This window comes from Drosophila rhopaloa, unplaced genomic scaffold, assembly GCF_018152115.1.
Source record: "Drosophila rhopaloa isolate 14029-0021.01 unplaced genomic scaffold, ASM1815211v1 contig_2, whole genome shotgun sequence".
Classification (NCBI taxonomy): Eukaryota; Metazoa; Arthropoda; class Insecta; order Diptera; family Drosophilidae; genus Drosophila; species Drosophila rhopaloa.
Genome location: NW_025335083.1, coordinates 26,015,372 through 26,031,536, shown reverse-complemented (window position 1 = coordinate 26,031,536; position 16,165 = coordinate 26,015,372). Strand labels below are relative to the sequence as shown.

The 16,165-nt window shown below is 44.1% G+C and overlaps 1 protein-coding gene across 1 annotated transcript; it reads left to right on the top strand.

Annotated features, from left to right (window-relative positions):
- Nucleotides 1-1,388: 1,388 nt before the first annotated feature.
- LOC108054011 (gamma-aminobutyric acid type B receptor subunit 2) lies at nt 1,389-15,009 on the top strand. Its single transcript, XM_017136761.2, has 11 exons — nt 1,389-1,719; nt 4,072-5,183; nt 5,824-5,967; nt 6,365-6,640; nt 7,275-7,526; nt 8,246-8,605; nt 8,735-9,036; nt 9,400-9,538; nt 10,590-10,865; nt 11,593-11,911; nt 12,126-15,009. Exons 2-11 carry the CDS (start codon nt 4,578-4,580, stop codon nt 13,352-13,354), a joined length of 3,903 nt encoding a protein of 1,300 aa, XP_016992250.1. The 5' UTR covers nt 1,389-1,719; nt 4,072-4,577; the 3' UTR covers nt 13,355-15,009.
- Nucleotides 15,010-16,165: the final 1,156 nt, after the last annotated feature.

Here is a 16,165-nt window from a genome sequence, read left to right as displayed (position 1 = left end):
AAACAAAAGTCGCAATCCAATCCCGTTCCCATTTACAGTCCCCATTGCACTGCCATTGTACGAAAGTACGGGAATCCATTGGATGCTGTATCTTTCTGTCACTTAGCACCCGAGCAGGGACGGTGGGTGGGTAGGTGGAGAAGTGCCATCAAATTTGCATGGATGGCGCCGAGGAGGCTGGGACTCAAGTCAAGTGGCGATAATCGCAATCTTTGGCTGGCCCGTTATTTGCGCCACGCCCCTTTACAACCACCCAGTCACCTTGCATGTGTCCACACAGTGAGAAAAAATTTGATTTAAATTGTTACCCAAAAGGTAAATCGGACGCCAAGTATTAATATACTTAAGGTATTATTAAATCTTAAAAAAACAAGGCACTCAAACACTTTAGTTTGGATTCAACCACAAGTTTTTCAATTCAGGTTTTAGGTGGAAGTAAAAACTATTTCTAGTGTACAAGAGAATTGAATTGGATCATTTTCGCAAATGGATTGCAGAGAAATTGAAGGGGGCTGTAAGTTTGTGCAAACTGCAGTTTGGCAGCTCATAAAATCAACTTTCTCCATTCCACTCGCATGCAGTTTTCCCCACGAAATGTGGTGGTGGTAGGTGGATGAGGGCCAGAAAATTAATTACAATTTTTTGAATGGATACCATTGAAAGCGGATGGAAGTGGATGAGGAGCAGCAATCAAATCAAATTATTTTCCATTGCAACTCAATAGGGGAAACGAAAACGAAACCGATCCCAGCAAAAGGCCACCAGTAAAACGGAAAGGGAAAATAAACTCGGGCATATTATGCAAGCCAAGCTAAGCTGGGAAAAAGCAGAGAACTTCCCTCCGCTTTTCCTGCCCCTCCTGCCCCTCCTGCCCCTCTGTTGAAATGTTTAACAAATGCCAAGGCGGGCATTTCAATTTCAGACAGACTGACTTACTCAATGCAGCCATAATTAAGAGTGTCCTCGCTGTCAGTCTGCCATTGTTCAGTATTTTCTGTTTCTCTGGCGAACGGGAATGCGAATCGACAGCTGGCAATTTTCTGGCAGCGAGATAAATGAATTTTTTATTAAAACAGTTGCAAATTATTTAGTTTCATGTTGGGCATTAATTTGCATAATTTAAAGTTAAACTTTTCCTGCACAGTTTTCAATTGCCGCAGCTTGTTGCTTGTGTGCCCCCAACTCTGATTTTTGTTTTCATGAATGAATTTTCGGCGCGCTTTTCACGGCGCAGGCGCTCTGAAAATCGGAGAAGAGAGAGAGAAGCCGGTTGAAGGTTGATGATAGAAATTGAAACCTCAGCCTCCTTGGAGGATGTCCTTTCAATCTGCGATTCGTCAGACAAAAGTAGCAGGACTTCGACGGCGGCCAACAGTTGCGGTCTGGAGCTCGTGGGTTGCACGTCGCAGTTGCTAAAACCCGGGACTTAAAAACACTCGAAAAATCTAAGACTTCGTCGTCGTGCGGGATTCGCCTGCCGAAACTTCAAAGCAAATAACACAAATTAAATTATGGCTTAAATATGTATGAAATGCCAATATATTGTCATTTGTGTGTGCCAGTGCTAGTGTGTGTGTGCCCTGTGTCGTATACGCAATATTTATGAATGCAATTTCCCACGACTGAGCAGAGACAATACTCGTAAGCCAAGATTATTGTGCCTGCGTATCGAGCATACTAGCCAAGTGAACCCGAAAAAGCGGATCTGCATTGTCTGTGGTAATCCCTGTGGAAATCCCCGAAGCGATTTTCCCACACCCACCAGCCTGCAGCTGAGTATTGGCTGCATAACAAATCGCATCAAGCATTCTGACATCGCATCTCGGATGGCGTCTCTGAATCTCTGAATGGGCAAAGAAGTGCTCGCTGCTCAGCACTCTCCCCACATAACTCCCATTGCCCCCTCAGTTTTTCTTTCTTTCGCTTTTTTGCCAGCACATTGTGCCAGCAGTTGCAGTTTCACAGTTTACACACGACGAGCAGCGAAATATGGAATCTGAATTACAAATGCAGCCAGCATTTTGCATAATTTATGTCAAGCATGAAAATAACAACTAAAGCGAGCGATGACCAAAATGTGGGGGAGAGATGCGGAGGGGCCGCAGCACACATAGCCATAAATAAGTGCAGGTTTAAATACCACGGCAACAATTGTGAAATATGGCAGAATAATAGAAAGGACCAAAGCAGAGCAGCAGCTAAATATTCATATACTCAAATGTACATTGCACTGGGAGAAATCAGGGAGAGGGAGGGCTTAAGTAGACCATTCGATTCCCAGAACAAAATTGGTTAAGCCACCTAAATCTACCCGTCACTTCATAAACATTTAATAGTGTTACCCCAAGACTGGTTTGATCTGATTAGAAAATGAAATTATCAAACATATCCTAGCAACGCATTAAATTAATGTCACTATAGTTTAATTTAATAAAATTTCTAAATAAGCACAGCTTATTAAAAACCAAACGCATTGAATTCAATTCGATGTTGATTATTTCATTAAATTAAGTTTGTGAGTTTGTCGATTATATATAACAATTCGGTTTTGCAGGCATTTCCAATTTGTTAAAGTGATTTTCTCACACCCATTGTTTTTTTTAACAATGTCAATGTTTGAAATATAAACGCATTATAATTCAGTTTATATAAACTTCACTGTGCAATGCTCTATTCCACTGTTGATAATTTAATTTCCAAACTAAACTGTCAATATTGATCAAAAGCTAAGCTAGCTTAAATTAAATTGATATTGAAGTTATTCAAAATTTTAAATGAATTCTAAATTGCATTTAAGTAAATGCTTTTCGCAGACCAAGCTGCCAAAATGTATAAGCATACATCAACGTAATCCGAACATTTCATGCAACTTGTTAAGGCATAAAGTGTCACAACCCGCTCCACTAGATTGCAAGTTCTGAAAAAGTTTTCATATTTTTCCTTGATTTGAGTCTCGAAATGAAAGCCACAAACATTGTTGGTTTGTTTTCCTCGTTTTTCGCCAGTGCATATACAAATATGAGTTGTTAGCTACACGAGTAGCCCAGTGCAAAGGGGGCTAGGCAAGGGAAGCGGAGAGTGGAGGGCAAATGTCAACTGTAGGCGGTGCACCCAGGGGTTAAAGAGTGGCAGAGAGGGGTTAAGTGGGGCTGGAACCCCCTTCGGGCACGCCACTGTTCGCAGCAAGAACTCTGAGGACAAAACAAAGCGGGCTTCACAACGAAATGGGCCAAAAAGTTATTTTAAGCGAACAGCGAAAAGCGTGCTACAAAATTGAAAGAAAGCTGAAAGCAAGAAAGAAAGCGTCCATAAAGTGGGCTTAGGTGTGGGTGAGTGGGTGGTGGAAATGTGGAAAAGCGGGGGAGGACTGCAAGTTGGTAATCTCGAAACAATTATGCATACACGCGCATACAGCGGGAAAACGTTTCACTGAAATCTGTGGCGCGTGAGACTCGACAAAAAGTAGCCCAAAAGCCCGCAATGAAAGCGCAAAATGTTTGGCCATTAGCATAAAAAATAATGGCCGAGTGGCAGCCACATAACAACAAAATCTGAGGTGGTGGCAAAAGGGGAGTTGAAGGAACGTGTCCATTTCATCGAAGACTTCGTCTTAATCCTTTTCAACTGGTAAATTGGCGTAAAAATGCCCTTTGGGGCTCCCCAAGCATTTTCGATTTCTGTTTTTCGTGACCATTCCCTTGCACAAGGAGAAAAATCAATGTTTTCACAGAGGGCGGCCCCTGTATTATAAGTAATTTTAAAATATTTGGTTTTTTATTTAATACACAGACTTAGGCAACTTAATAAAGTATGTGCCACTAAGCCTAATTGCTAATAAAAGTGCCAAGAAATTCGTAAACTTAGTCAGAAAATAAATTAAATAGGGATTGATACAAATCGTGTGAGGCCCATTTTCTTGACCTCCTGTTAAAATAAAGTACGCTTATAGTCAGAAAATGCATGAAATTGCCAGTTTACCATTAAAACGAGAAAACGAGCCTAATTGTGTTAAGTGTGAAATGTATCTTAAGGAATTTTATAACTAATCGACGGAGAATTTTACCTTTAAAGGTTTTCAGAATGAACTTAATTCTACGAAAATCATCCAAAAGACCTTCGAATAGTGATTAGATTGATTGCTTTATTGACTTTGACAATTGTTGACTTCTCGGACTATAAATACCAACAGTTCGTGGTGTAATTTTTTTCCGTGTCACCCAATCCTGTCAATCGGACCCATCGACAATCTCCTCAGCATTGCATACTTTTATGGTCGAATACTTTGCGGAGTGAGTGTGTGGGAGGCAGCAGAGCAAAAAGATACAAAATGCGAGCAAAAGTGAGGCCAATAAAAAGGCGATAAAATTGACGCCGATACAGGAGGAAGGAGCAGAGGGACGAGTGCGAGTGAGAGGAAGAGGAAGCGAGGCGATAAGCGTATCCTGTCGGCAGAGTGCATAAAAAGGAGATATATATTCCGGTGTCCTGCGTGTCTCGTGTTTGTTGCTGCAGCCTCTCTGATAGCCTGCGATTCAAATGCCTTGGTGATTAATGGGCCATTGGCCATTGCCGACGGGATGCGCATAATTCAACCGGGCCCAAGGACCAGATACGGCCAATGGCCGGCCGTAGGACTTCGGTTACTCCTGGCCCTTGCCTGGACCACGGCGGCAGCGGCAGCCATGGAGTCCTCGGCCGAGCTGCAGGCCCTGGGCTACGAGGCAATTAGCCCGGGCTCTGCCTCAATTAGCACATCCAGTTCGCCACCCGGAGAATCGACAGTGGCTGGCGGCGGGATTGGTAGTGCCCCCCGCTCCGACTGGAAATACAAACGGACGAAAGTCAAGCGACGACAGCAGCGCCTCAATTCGCACAGCAACCTGCCCGGCAGCACCAATGCCTCCCACGCCCACTCCCACCACCCCCTCGTGAACCTGCCGCCCAGGCAGCGCTACCTGAAGGTCAACCAGGTGTTCGAGAGCGAGCGCCGCATGTCGCCGGCCGAGGTGCAGCGCAATCACGGCAAAATCGTGCTGCTCGGACTCTTTGAGCTCTCCACATCGAGGGGACCCCGGCCGGATGGACTCAGCGAACTGGGAGCTGCCACCATGGCCGTGGAGCACATCAACCGCAAGCGCCTGCTGCCGGGCTACACCCTCGAACTCGTGACCAACGATACTCAGGTGAGTTAAAAAGCCGAAAGCCGCAAGTCGAGTGCCACTTCTAGGCGGCGTTGTTCCATTACGAAATTGAATTTTCATTTAGTAGCGCGTGCAACATTAAAACTTAATAAGAAAAATCTTGAGCAACAAGAACAGACCGGAGAGCAGCTGCGGTTGCGGTCCTAAAAGAGGGGCAAATATGTCATCAACGTTCCGTCTGAAGCGCTTTTATTGCGATGAGTCGTTGCCACTTTGATGGGGCACGGAAATGTACAAAAGCACTGACACTGTGGAAAATTAAGAGCCTGTTATCAAAAGGCTTTTCAGAAGAAAAGCTTCTATGAGATCTAGCAAAAAGGTTATATACCCAAAGAAATTCGATTTCTCCCCTTTTAAGATGTCAATAATTTTTGTTGTTAACGCTTGCTATTTAAGTGTATGCATATGCACATCTACCGAAACAGACAGTCATATCTGGGGCCGCATCTCCGGCTGTGCCTCTATCAAAGTCGACATTTTAAAAATGTTTATTGCGCCATCTTGCCGCTTTTTTATGACGGCGAAACGAGTCGGTGAACAACGGCCTTTGCCCCCTGTTATTTTCCTGCCCCCGATTGCTCATCTCTCCTCCATTTCTCCCCACTCTCCATCTGGCAATCAGTGTGATCCTGGAGTGGGCGTGGATCGCTTTTTCCACGCCATCTACACACAGCCCTCGACGAGGATGGTGATGCTGCTGGGATCGGCTTGTTCGGAGGTCACCGAAAGCCTGGCCAAGGTGGTGCCCTACTGGAACATCGTGCAGGTGAGTCCTCTGCGACTGATTAAAATGTAGATATCCTTCCCATCCACCTCATTCGGTTCATCATCTACCCATTCCTAATCGGGCAATTTCTCAAAAATCTAATCAACTCACGTGCGTAGCTCGATTAGCATAAATGCTGGGGAATCCAGCCGATTCCAGCACCCCATAAACCTTTGAGCCATAAACATTTCCACAGCCCACAAATTATGAGGTCCACAAATTCACTTAGAACATTTGCATTTGGCCTTTGAAGTTTCATTTCGGCTGTGCGTGTGTTAAATGAGTGGGGAAACTGGGGAGACACATGAGCTGGAGGGCTGGATTCCTAGAAGCATGTCTTGCATTTTAAGCGACCTTAAGGACACGCAGATACTCTAACGATTTCCATCGATGAAAGGTCTCCTTTGGCTCAACATCGCCGGCGTTGAGCGATAGGAGGGAGTTCCCCTACTTTTACAGGACCGTGGCCCCGGATTCCTCGCACAATCCGGCGCGCATCGCTTTCATCCGGAAGTTTGGCTGGGGAACGGTGACCACATTCTCGCAGAACGAGGAGGTCCATTCGCTGGCGGTGAACAATTTGGTCACCGAGCTCGAGGCGGCGAACATATCCTGTGCCGCCACCATCACCTTCGCGGCCACCGACTTCAAGGAGCAGCTGCTGCTACTCAGGGTAAGCCGCATAAATGCCACGAGTGCACCAGATTATTAACAATAAATGCAAACTGTTGGATGATTTTATGGCACATTTTGAATTTCAAAAGTTTTTGTTTTGGTTGCTTTTTGAGTGCATTAAAAGCACACTTTGAAACAAATATAAATTATACACTTGAGACCAACATATACAAAAACTTTTTTAACAATACTACTATACTCTTTTTTCTTGAAACTAATATTCTGGCTGAGAATGAAAAATATAAACAAAAACTCCAATGTTAACTGGTTACTTAAAAAGCTTACGCATGAAATAATATTCAGAATCAAAATGTTATATTCCACAAAGGCATTTTTATTCCAACTTTATTTAAAGCTCTTACAAATATTCTTCTTAATAATGTCATCGTTATCTTTCTATGACTTCAACTTATTGCACAGTTTTTGCCTTAAATTTAATGGGTCAAGACCATTGCCTCTACTCGCTTGAATAAATGATTCACCATTAGCAGACCAACCATATCGCCCAGAGCTCCTTTTTTCAGCATGATTGTTACACTTTTTTTTTGAGTGTGGGCGGGCACCAGTGCAAATCGAAGGATGACAAATGACAAATGGCCAAATGCCGTTCCGTTCCGTTTATATCGCCACAGGAGACGGACACGCGCATCATCATCGGCAGCTTCTCGCAGGAGCTGGCCCCCCAAATCCTGTGCGAGGCCTACAGGCTGCGAATGTTCGGGGCGGACTACGCCTGGATCCTCCACGAGAGCATGGGCGCCCCCTGGTGGCCGGACCAGCGAACCGCCTGCTCCAACCACGAGCTGCAGCTGGCCGTCGAAAACCTTATCGTGGTGTCCACGCACAACAGCATCGTTGGAAATAACGTCAGCTACAGCGGACTGGTAAGTTTGAGGGGCGACACTGGAGAAAAATAGTATTCAATATTTAATTCCATTCAAGAACTTCCCAAACTCTAAGCCAAATTAGTATTAAAGAGAATAAATATAGATAAAATCTATTCTAGGACACCAATAAGAATATAAGGAGCATGTTGTTTGGTAGTAAAATAAAATGCATTAAAAAGATGAACTCAGTAATTTTGAAAAAAATATTAAAATAGATTAAATATTTAATAGATTACTTTTACGGACTCGGCATACCGTATCAGCCTTGTTAGATCTCCAAAATTCCTTAGAGCTGTCTTTTTCGGCATTATTTCAGCTTTGCGTTAACGTTTCTATCCGTTTTCTTTTTATAAACAGCCGGCTGCCTTGTCCTTCTGGTTGTCCTGCTCCTTATTCTGTTTTGTCTGTCCTTTCCGTGCGCGTCCAAAACGAAATGATTTATTTGATTAGACAATCCCGAGGCTGCGATTGCGTTTTGCGATGGCTCCAGCGATGGCGATGGTGATTGCCAAGTGGGCCGCCTAAGTCCTGCCTGTCATCGCATTCGCATTCGCCATCGCAGACGCACTTTTATGGCTCCTTTAGTGCTGGTCATGAAATTGTGGCTGGAGTGCGGGGGCCTCAATTCCGGGAAGGGGATCTGGTATAGCCAATCTCATTACTGGCGGCATTCCTGCGGCATTCGTGGTCTGTTTAATCGCGTTTCCACTTCACAGAACAATCACATGTTCAACTCGCAGCTGCGCAAACAATCCGCCCAGTTCCACGGCCAGGAAGGATTTGGTTCCGGTTCTGGCTCCAGGATCAGTATCACCGCACCGCAATCGGATTCGCGCCGGCGGAGGAGGAGGGGGTTGGGTGGAAGCGGAGGTCACCTCTTCCCGGAGGCCATATCGCAGTATGCACCGCAGACCTACGACGCCGTGTGGGCCATTGCTTTGGCCTTGAGAGCCGCCGAGGAGCACTGGCGGCGCAACGAGGAGCAGTCGAAGCTGGACGGATTCGATTACACTCGGAGCGACATGGCCTGGGAGTTCCTGCAGCAGATGGGCAAGCTGCACTTTCTGGGAGTATCGGTGAGTAATTTAAGGACGACGAACAGGAGTATTCAAGAAAAAACATTAATCTTAAAGCCAGTAAAATTTACTCAAATTTCGAGGAAGTGCTCTAAGGTGGTCTTGTTATCGGCGTTTTATGTATTTTAGGGTCCAGTTTCCTTCAGCGGACCGGATCGCGTTGGCACCACCGCCTTCTACCAAATCCAGCGCGGTCTTCTGGAACCGGTGGCCCTCTACTATCCGGCGACGGATGCCCTGGACTTCCGGTGTCCTCGCTGCCGGCCGGTGAAGTGGCACAGCGGGCAGGTGCCCATCGCCAAGCGGGTGTTCAAGCTGCGGGTGGCCACCATCGCTCCACTGGCCTTCTACACCATCGCCACGCTCTCGAGCGTGGGGATTGCCCTGGCCATAGCCTTTCTCGCCTTCAATTTGCATTTTCGCAAGCTCAAGTAAGGCGAAAAGATCATTAATCACTTGGCTTACTCCTTTTATGGCCCTTTTATTTGTTTTTTAATATTTTATTTTCCATTAAGTGGTTATTTAACTGGGAGTTTGAAACGGGTATGATTCTTTACCTTCAAACCTTAGTTAACTTATTTTCTTAATTTGCCTTAGCTTGTGGTAAACCCATTTAGGTTTGCCACTTGCACTGATTTCTAATTGATTACTGTATTTATTCTCAACTCTTCAGGAGTTTATAAATGTAGCTTCAGTTATGTGTTCCGCACCCAATGCTTACTTTGCACTTTTTCTGTGAAGGATTGGAGGCACCTCGTCTCATAACCATGACCGTCTCCCATCTCACTCCACAGGGCAATTAAACTTTCCAGCCCCAAGCTGAGCAACATCACCGCAGTGGGCTGCATCTTTGTGTACGCCACCGTCATCCTTTTGGGTCTGGACCACTCGACGCTGCCCTCGGCGGAGGACTCCTTCGCTACGGTCTGCACGGTGAGTTGTTATCCTTCGGCTCCCAAATCCTCCGCATCCTTCTTTTCGCTCTGCCTTCTTTGTTTGACTTTGACGGGTTTCTGGCGTGTAAGCAAGCATGTGGGGTCTTCATCAAATATGACTTTCAGTTTTAGGCTGGTAACTTCCGAGCCGCGTTTATGTGTTTGCTTTACTTATACACTGCAAAGAATATATTACTTTTTAGTGTTAGGTTGAATTGGTCTTAGTATTACAACATTTTTAATGTTCAAAGGGGATATTTATAAGCCTTTTAATACAAGAAAGAATGTTAGCTTCGGCAAGCCGAAGTTTATGTACCCCGGCAGCTTTTAAAAAAATTTAGTATTCTATAAAGCCATAAACAATATATTAAATATATACATTTTTCGATAGTAGAAACTGACGTACAGAAGGACAGACTAACATGGATATATCGACTGAATATATAGGATAAAGAATATACATAGTTTATAGGATTGGAAATGTCTAGTTTAGTTGCAATTTTTTTATTTTTCCAAGTGTATTTTCTACTCGCTCGACTTCTCAGCTTGCTATAAATAGCCAACGGATTAGACTGCAAATCTCCTGCTCTTTAAGCTAGAAGACAAGTCGAGTTTGACGAGCTTTCCGTCCAGATCTGCTGCCCCTTCCCCTGTTTTCCCCTTAACAACTGCCTCGAACGCCACTCCTGGGAAATTTGCTGGTCGCTGTTGTTTCTGTTCCTGTAACCATTTCGCCTCCTGTTCCGCTTTTCGAGCTGCCAGTTGGTTTTTTCTTATTGTTGAAACCCTCGTGGTGGCTGGGGGGCTGGGAAATGCAAACACATGACAAGGAAATTTACAACTTTTGTGATATTCCTTTATTTGCATAAATTTGAAACGCACAACAAAGTCTCCATCACTCCAAGACTTGTGGTCCATTGATGATTTTCTCCAATGTTGCCGCCGGTCTGGTTTACTTTGGGTTCTGCCTGACATGACAATTAGTGTGTTCATACAGTATTACCTATGTACCCCTAACCTCCGTCTCATCCGCTTATGATGTTGTGCAGGCACGCGTCTATCTGCTCTCCGCCGGATTTTCCCTGGCTTTTGGATCGATGTTTGCCAAAACCTACCGAGTTCACAGGATCTTTACGCGCACCGGAAGTGTTTTTAAGGACAAGATGCTGCAGGACATCCAACTGATCCTGCTCGTCGGCGGATTGCTTCTGGTGGATGCGTTGCTGGTTACCCTTTGGGTGGTCACCGATCCCATGGAGCGGCATCTCCACAATCTTACGCTCGAGATAAGCGCCATCGATAGGAGTGTCGTCTACCAGCCGCAGGTAATATAAACTATTAATTAAAAAAAAGTTATTTACATTTACACAAATGCCTTTAAACTTGCACTTATTTCATTTACTTACTTGCTATTTTCTTTTGTGACAGTGCTCATATGGCAATTGTTTAACTAACACCTTTTTAATTATGCTCAACGTCCTCATTCATGTGGACAAATGGCTTTAATTAAATATTAGTTTCAATGCAATTACTTATTCGTTTAAATCGTCTTTTAATTGGAATGCAGTGTATACTTCCAGTCCATAAAGACGAATAATCATACATGTCGCTGATTAAAATTTAAAATTCAAAGGATTTCATTCGCAGTTTCATTTTTTCGGCTCAACAAATAAATAAAATACGAAAAAGCTAAATATTATTTGCAATGCTATTATTTATTCAATTAAATCTCATTCTGAGTTGATTGCTTTATTTAAAACTGTCAAGCGAGATCCAAGAATTGTTGTTATTCAAAAGAATTAAAATAAACAAATATTGAAACTTAATCGAGCAGAAAACTCAAACGTGTTAAAAATACAGAACATTAAATATTGTTTTCAGGGGTTTCTTTATTTATTTGCTGGATTAAATGTTTAAAAAAATGCAATATTTTGTTTAGCACACAGTAAATAAATAAAAATGGCACATTAAATTATGGTATTGGGAACACTCACAAATAAGTTATTTCAAGAATATCAATTAGTCCTTTCCGTCTGCTATTATTGTTTTCAGGTGGAGGTGTGTCGTTCGCAGCACACACAAACGTGGCTAAGTGTCCTGTACGCCTACAAGGGCCTCCTCCTCGTGGTGGGTGTGTACATGGCCTGGGAGACGCGGCATGTGAAGATCCCCGCCCTGAATGACTCCCAGTACATTGGAGTCTCTGTCTACAGTGTGGTCATCACCAGCGCCATTGTCGTGGTGCTGGCCAACTTGATTTCGGAGCGAGTCACCCTGGCCTTCATCACCATCACGGCTCTGATTTTAACCAGCACCACGGCCACGCTTTGCCTGCTTTTCATTCCCAAACTTCACGACATCTGGGCGAGAAGTAAGTACAAGACAATAACAAAATAATCTTATATCTAGTTATTCATTTTGCTATACTATATTATATTATATTTAATTTTTTTTACAACGCTTTCTTAATTTCTTCCTAATATTTCTAGATTTAGATTTCGTGCTTATCATTTTGTATTCGTTAACCCACTTTTACTTTTCACCCAGCTATGATATGTCCTCATAACTCGAGTTTTACCCCGCAGACGACATTATCGACCCGGTAATCCACAGCATGGGTCTGAAGATGGAGTGCAACACCCGACGATTCGTGGTGGACGATCGAAGGGAACTGCAGTATCGCGTGGAAGTGCAGAACAGGGTTTACAAAAAAGAGATACAGGCCTTGGACGCCGAGATCCGCAAGTTGGAGCGACTGCTGGAGTCCGGACTGACCACCACGTCCACCACGACGTCGTCCTCCACGTCCCTTCTTACTGGCGGTGGTCACCTGAAGCCGGAACTGACAATCACCACTGGGATTTCGCAAGCTCCGCCTGCCAGTAAAACCAGAACACCGAGTATCTCGGGAATACTACCGAATCTTCTGCTCTCCGTGCTGCCACCGGTGATTCCCCGAGCCAGTTGGCCCTCAGCAGAGTACATGCAGATCCCGATGAGGCGGTCTGTGACTTTTGCCTCGCAGCCCCAACTGGAGGAAGCCTGCCTGCCGGCACAGGACTTGATTAACCTTCGGCTAGCCCACCAACAGGCCACGGAGGCCAAGACGGGATTGATCAACCGACTGCGAGGGATATTCTCGCGCACCACTTCGAGTAACAAGGGTTCCACGGCCAGTTTGGCGGATCAAAAGGGTCTGAAAGCGGCCTTCAAATCGCACATGGGTCTGTTCACCCGTCTGATTCCCTCCTCGCAAACGGCCTCCTGCAATGCCATTTACAACAGTCCAAATCAGGACTCCATGCCCGTGGAGTCATCCCACCCAAATGGCAATCACCTCAAGCCCATCCACAGGGGTTCCCTGACCAAGAGTGGCACCCACCTGGATCACCTCACCAAGGATCCGAATTTTTTGCCCATACCCACCATTTCGGGGGGAGAGCAGGTGGATCAGCAATTGGGCGGAAAGTATGTGAAACTGCTGGAGACCAAGGTGAACTTTCAGTTGCCCAGCAACCGCAGACCTTCGGTGGTGCAACCGGCCCCCAGTTTGAGAGAGAGGGTGAGGGGCTCCCCTCGCTTTCCCCACCGCATTCTGCCGCCCACTTGTAGTCTCAGCGCTCTGGCCGAATCCGAGGATCGTCCCGGAGACAGTACTTCCATCTTGGGAAGCTGCAAGTCCATACCTCGCATTTCCCTGCAACAGGCAACCAGTGGAGGTACCTGGAAATCGATGGAGACGGCGGCCAAGTCGAGGCTTTCCCTGGGTGATTCCCAGGAGGAGGAGCAGACGCCTGCGAACGGCCTGGATTAGAGTAGATGCCCTGTCCTTTGTCCACGGTCCAAGTCCAAGTCCAAGTCCTCGTCAATTAAAAGCGAAACACCAAGCAATTATTTAACGACACACCCACAGATTCTGCCTCCCAGAATAGCGCGTGTGCAACTGACCAATCATCAGCTTAAAGCAATCAAACGCATTAGGTTAGAACGCTAGATAAGTCACGATAGGAACCCCCTTTCCTCATTTATTATTACTCCTAGCTAGTCATCTTCCTGAACTTAGCAGAATCAGCTGCACAGAGAAAAATGCAAGCACATTGTGCTCTGCCTAGAAGTAGCATTCGTCTAGATATTCGTATTGAGTCTTTGTTTTTAGTATCAGCATAGTTTTCTAAAAACTAACATCAGTATTCGCTTATTGAATAAACCTATTAATAGTATATTGACTAACTCTAGTTGCCAAGTTTTTAGGTATTTGACAGGAAAATTGTTATTTTTGTATAACATGTTATTTATATGGGATTGATCTCTCAGAGTATAATTTTGTTTTAAATATTTAAGACTTATTATTTAATAATTTCTCAACATTTCAGAGAATTTTGGTTGACATGTTCATTTTAAAGGCTTAATTCCAACGTTTTAAGCCAAGAAAGAACATAATATTTTTTTTATTCTCATTTTTATACCCTACAAACGGTATAAGGGTATCGGCTGATCGGCAACGATCCAGCCAAACTCACTCAAAAATTTTGGATATTTATTTTTCTTAATTGTTGATTATAATTTTAGTGACATTTTTGAGGCTTATTAATCTTTGGATACTATTACATCGAGGTCGCTTAAACATAGTTTTAAACATAATCGCATCTCTCTGTGTAGAACCTCCTTCGCCATGTGATTGATCCTCTCATCTAGTTTAAGTAGATGAGCTGACGGCCAGCTCCAGTTGACCCCGCAAGTTGTGATTAACCCGCTTCTTAACCCTTGCCTCCTTGGTACCCTAGATTTAAGTGGATCCGTGTTTGTTTTCTTGTTGTTGTGCCGCCGCAGGACGGCAATATCTGCGGTGTATCTACAGTGTATCCAGTGAGCAATACTAAGTATCGTACTTAAAGTTTAGACTTAGCATCAGCCGAGAATCAGAGTAGAGTAGGGGCTAGCAGTCAGTCAGTTTGATTAATCATCGCAGACGAACCATGAATCATGTAGGAGTCCAGAGATGTAAGGGCGAAAGCCAAAACACTTGAGAACTCCTCAAGACTAAGCCGTAAGTTTTAGTATTGTAATCCAATTCGATTCCACCCCACAATTCACACTCGACCTTCCAACGACTCGGATAACTTGAATAAACAGAAAAGTCTAAGCAGAAATGCCAAGCCAGAATAATGATTAATTAATTAAACTTGTTTTATTGAGTGCCGCCCCGGGGGAACCGAAACCGCTGCAGATTCGGATACAGATACAAATGTCGGGCGGGCCAAGAGAAATGACTTTGTATAAAGCCGTGAAATGAGTTGGCCAAGTGGATCCTGCACAATGGCCACCGAAACTAATAGAACTCGGTGATTAAGTTGACGCTGCAATTTGTTACCATAAATAAATAAATAAATCGGATGACCGAAAACGGCGGGCGGTCGACCTGAACTACGGCTTCTTTTCCATCCGTTTGTTCCTGCACTTTCTCTCCGTAAATCCTCGTGAGTTTGGTGGCGTGTGAATTTATCTTTATGCTCGTAAAACAAAAAGCACATGAAACGGAATCGGCCAAATAAACAGTGACGACATCCAGGACGTGTTTCCAAAGGGGACGACTGCACATAGAAAAAATACCTGGACATATATCTATATATTGTATTCTTTAACTGTTAGTCATGTAATTCATATAATTTTTCAGATTATTAATAAAAATATATAATTGATAATAATATAAGTTTGTTTTTTTCTACGTTTAAGCATCTTACTGGTCTGACTTCAGAAGACTTATGGAAAATAAATACCACAATCACTCTATTCCCATTTCAATTCCTAAATTACATGTTTAAATATTTATTCTCTGTGCATGAAAATAAAGTGGCAGGGGATAGATGTGCTGGTGACACTCGTAGCCAAACGAATGAATACGCCAACATTTTTCATGGCTCCATTCAGTGGCTTCCACTTCCCACTTTTCATGGTTCCAAACTGACGCATCAGGATTTATCCGCGCGCACTTTGTTGCCACTTGGCTCACGGTCGGCGGTCGGAGGTTAGGGGTCGAAGGTCGCAGGTCGCAGGTCGCAGGTCGTGCTCCGCTTCCGCTCAATAAAACGGAGCTGGCTGTCTTTATATTTGCTTTATTACAGTTGAAGTACCTTTTGCCCGAAGGGCTGTCACAGCGGCGAAATGTTTATTTATTGCACATATTTGCCACAGCTGCTGCCCCTCTCCATCCACATTTTCTTTCGCTTCTTTTATCCGTCGACAACATTTCGTGGCGTCGCAAAAGTTGAGCAAATATTAATTTTAATCAAGCTAATTAATATGGTCAAGTCGAAGGCAGAGGCAGTCCCCCAAAAAAAAGGACTGAACGACCAGTAAAATGAATAAAAATGGGGTCTTAGTCAGTTGGGATATAAGGATGAATTTTCCGGGGAGTTTGCCAATGCTTTATAAGCCTTATTGGGAAAGCGGTGGAAACCAAATCAATTATTAACACTTTAATTCTATATAAATGAAACAAAATTCTATTTTTAATATTTGAACCATTATGTTCATTTTAACGAGCTAAGCTACAGAATCTTCTTAGAGAATTCGAGGGGGTCTGTAAACCCCTCGCATCGCTTGCTGCCCTTCTCAGCACTCATGT